The sequence below is a fragment of the Lipotes vexillifer genome, unplaced genomic scaffold (genome assembly GCF_000442215.2).
Source record: "Lipotes vexillifer unplaced genomic scaffold, Lipotes_vexillifer_v1.1 scaffold178, whole genome shotgun sequence".
Classification (NCBI taxonomy): Eukaryota; Metazoa; Chordata; class Mammalia; order Artiodactyla; family Lipotidae; genus Lipotes; species Lipotes vexillifer.
Genome location: NW_006775603.1, coordinates 4,882,085 through 4,883,805, shown reverse-complemented (window position 1 = coordinate 4,883,805; position 1,721 = coordinate 4,882,085). Strand labels below are relative to the sequence as shown.

The following is a 1,721-nucleotide window of genomic DNA, read 5'->3' as shown; positions in this document are numbered from 1 at the left end:
GTTTCCCTGAGGGAAAAGCAACAGGGGAGGGAAGAGAGGAGATGACAGGTTGACATGGCTGGTTTTACATGCCTTGTGTGTGTACCCTGCTCTTGCAATCCTTGCCGAGCTGCCCTCACAAACTCAGCTGTGTCACCAAAGCAAACAACAAACCAAATGTCGACACCATTCATTATGTGTCTAAAGGCAGGACAAAAAATTCTTAAAATGCAAAGTTTTTGACTCCATTCTCTGAAGTTTGGTATGTAGATACCCTATTACTCATATGTCTTTTTACAAATAAAACTTGAATTTGATTATTTCACTGGAATATTCCATCTAGTTCTTAAAGATGGTCAAGATTTTATTTCTATCAAGTTTTCTCCATATGTTATTGGGGTAGTGATTTATAATTCTGGTTTTGAAATATCTTCTAATATCTCTGGTTATCTCAGAAGATGCCAAAAAGTTTTCAAAAATTCCTCCAAGAAAAATGTTGAAACATCTCTAGAGGGCTGTTAAAATAATTCCTCTATTTTTCTCCTTCCAGAATCGCACCATGCCAAACTACAAACTCACTTATTTTAATATGAGGGGGAGAGCAGAAATTATTCGTTATATATTTGCATATTTGGACATAAAGTATGAAGACCACAGAATAGAACAATCTGATTGGCCTGAAATCAAGTCAAGTAAGTAGCACAAATGTAGTTCGTGGAAATGTATGTAGAGAAAATGTTTCCAGAACCTTTTGTCTTTCCTCAGGGAAAGGAAAATAGGTTTTTAAATCTCATGTAGCTTTACTCTGAGAAGCAGCAGTTCAGGCAAGTTAAATAAATGCTCTGTGACCCAGAAAATTTCCTATTGAGGTGAAAACACAAACCTGACAGAGGGGGCATATAAAAATAACACAACATGAAGCTTTATCAGAAGAGCTGGAATGGAGGAAATACTGAAGTCCAACTTTTGACCGTTGGACTAGCCTGGGCTTGCTCAGATATCAATAATATTTGGATGATAGATAAGATAAGCTGCTGTAACAGAAAACAAAACTCAGATGGCTTAAATAACAAGGAAATGAATTGTAACACATAACTGAAAATCCAGAAGTAGGCCAGGTTTCAAAGGATGGCTTTATCCATTTTTCCTCCTCAGTGTGTTGGCTAAATCATGAAGCTGGTAGCAATATGTTTGCTGCAATTCCAGCCTCGCAGCGTTGAAAAGCAATTTTGAGAGGCTAGAGGAGAAAGCGCTGCTTCCTTAAGTGTTCCCAGAAGAATGAGGAAAAACTTTCCAGGAGACCTCAGCAAACCTCTCATGTTTCACTGGCTCAGATTGGGTCACGTGTCCATTTCTGAACCAATCATTGGCAAAGGGAGTGGGAGGAACCTTAGAATCATCTAAGTAGGGGATGGAAGCAGTTTTCATGAGGCTTTGTGACCATATGAGAGAGGGGTGGGTACGTGAACAAAACTGGGGTCTGTCTGATCAGAGGAAAGAGCAAATTTACAAATTGGGCGGGTGACACAATGAAAACATGCTACTTAGCACTCAAGACAGTGAGGAAGAATTAGAAATATTATTAAACAAACAAAAGGGTGTGGTTTTCAGTTAAGTTGTAAGTCATCCTCTAGATGCTTGCCATGTTCCCTGGAAATACTAAATATTAAGTGTCTAAAATTTATATATATATATATATATATATATATATATATATATATATATATTTTTTTTTTTTTTTT

General features: G+C 37.1%; 1 protein-coding gene across 1 annotated transcript in view; it reads left to right on the top strand.

Moving 5' to 3' along the window:
• The first annotated feature begins 538 nt into the window (after positions 1-538).
• Positions 539-1,721, top strand: part of HPGDS (hematopoietic prostaglandin D synthase) — a 29,566-nt gene continuing 28,383 nt past the window's right edge. Inside the window, exon 1 of the mRNA XM_007450025.1 lies at positions 539-671. Within this exon, the coding sequence (XP_007450087.1) occupies positions 539-671 (133 nt within the window). The remainder of the gene's footprint in view (positions 672-1,721) is intronic.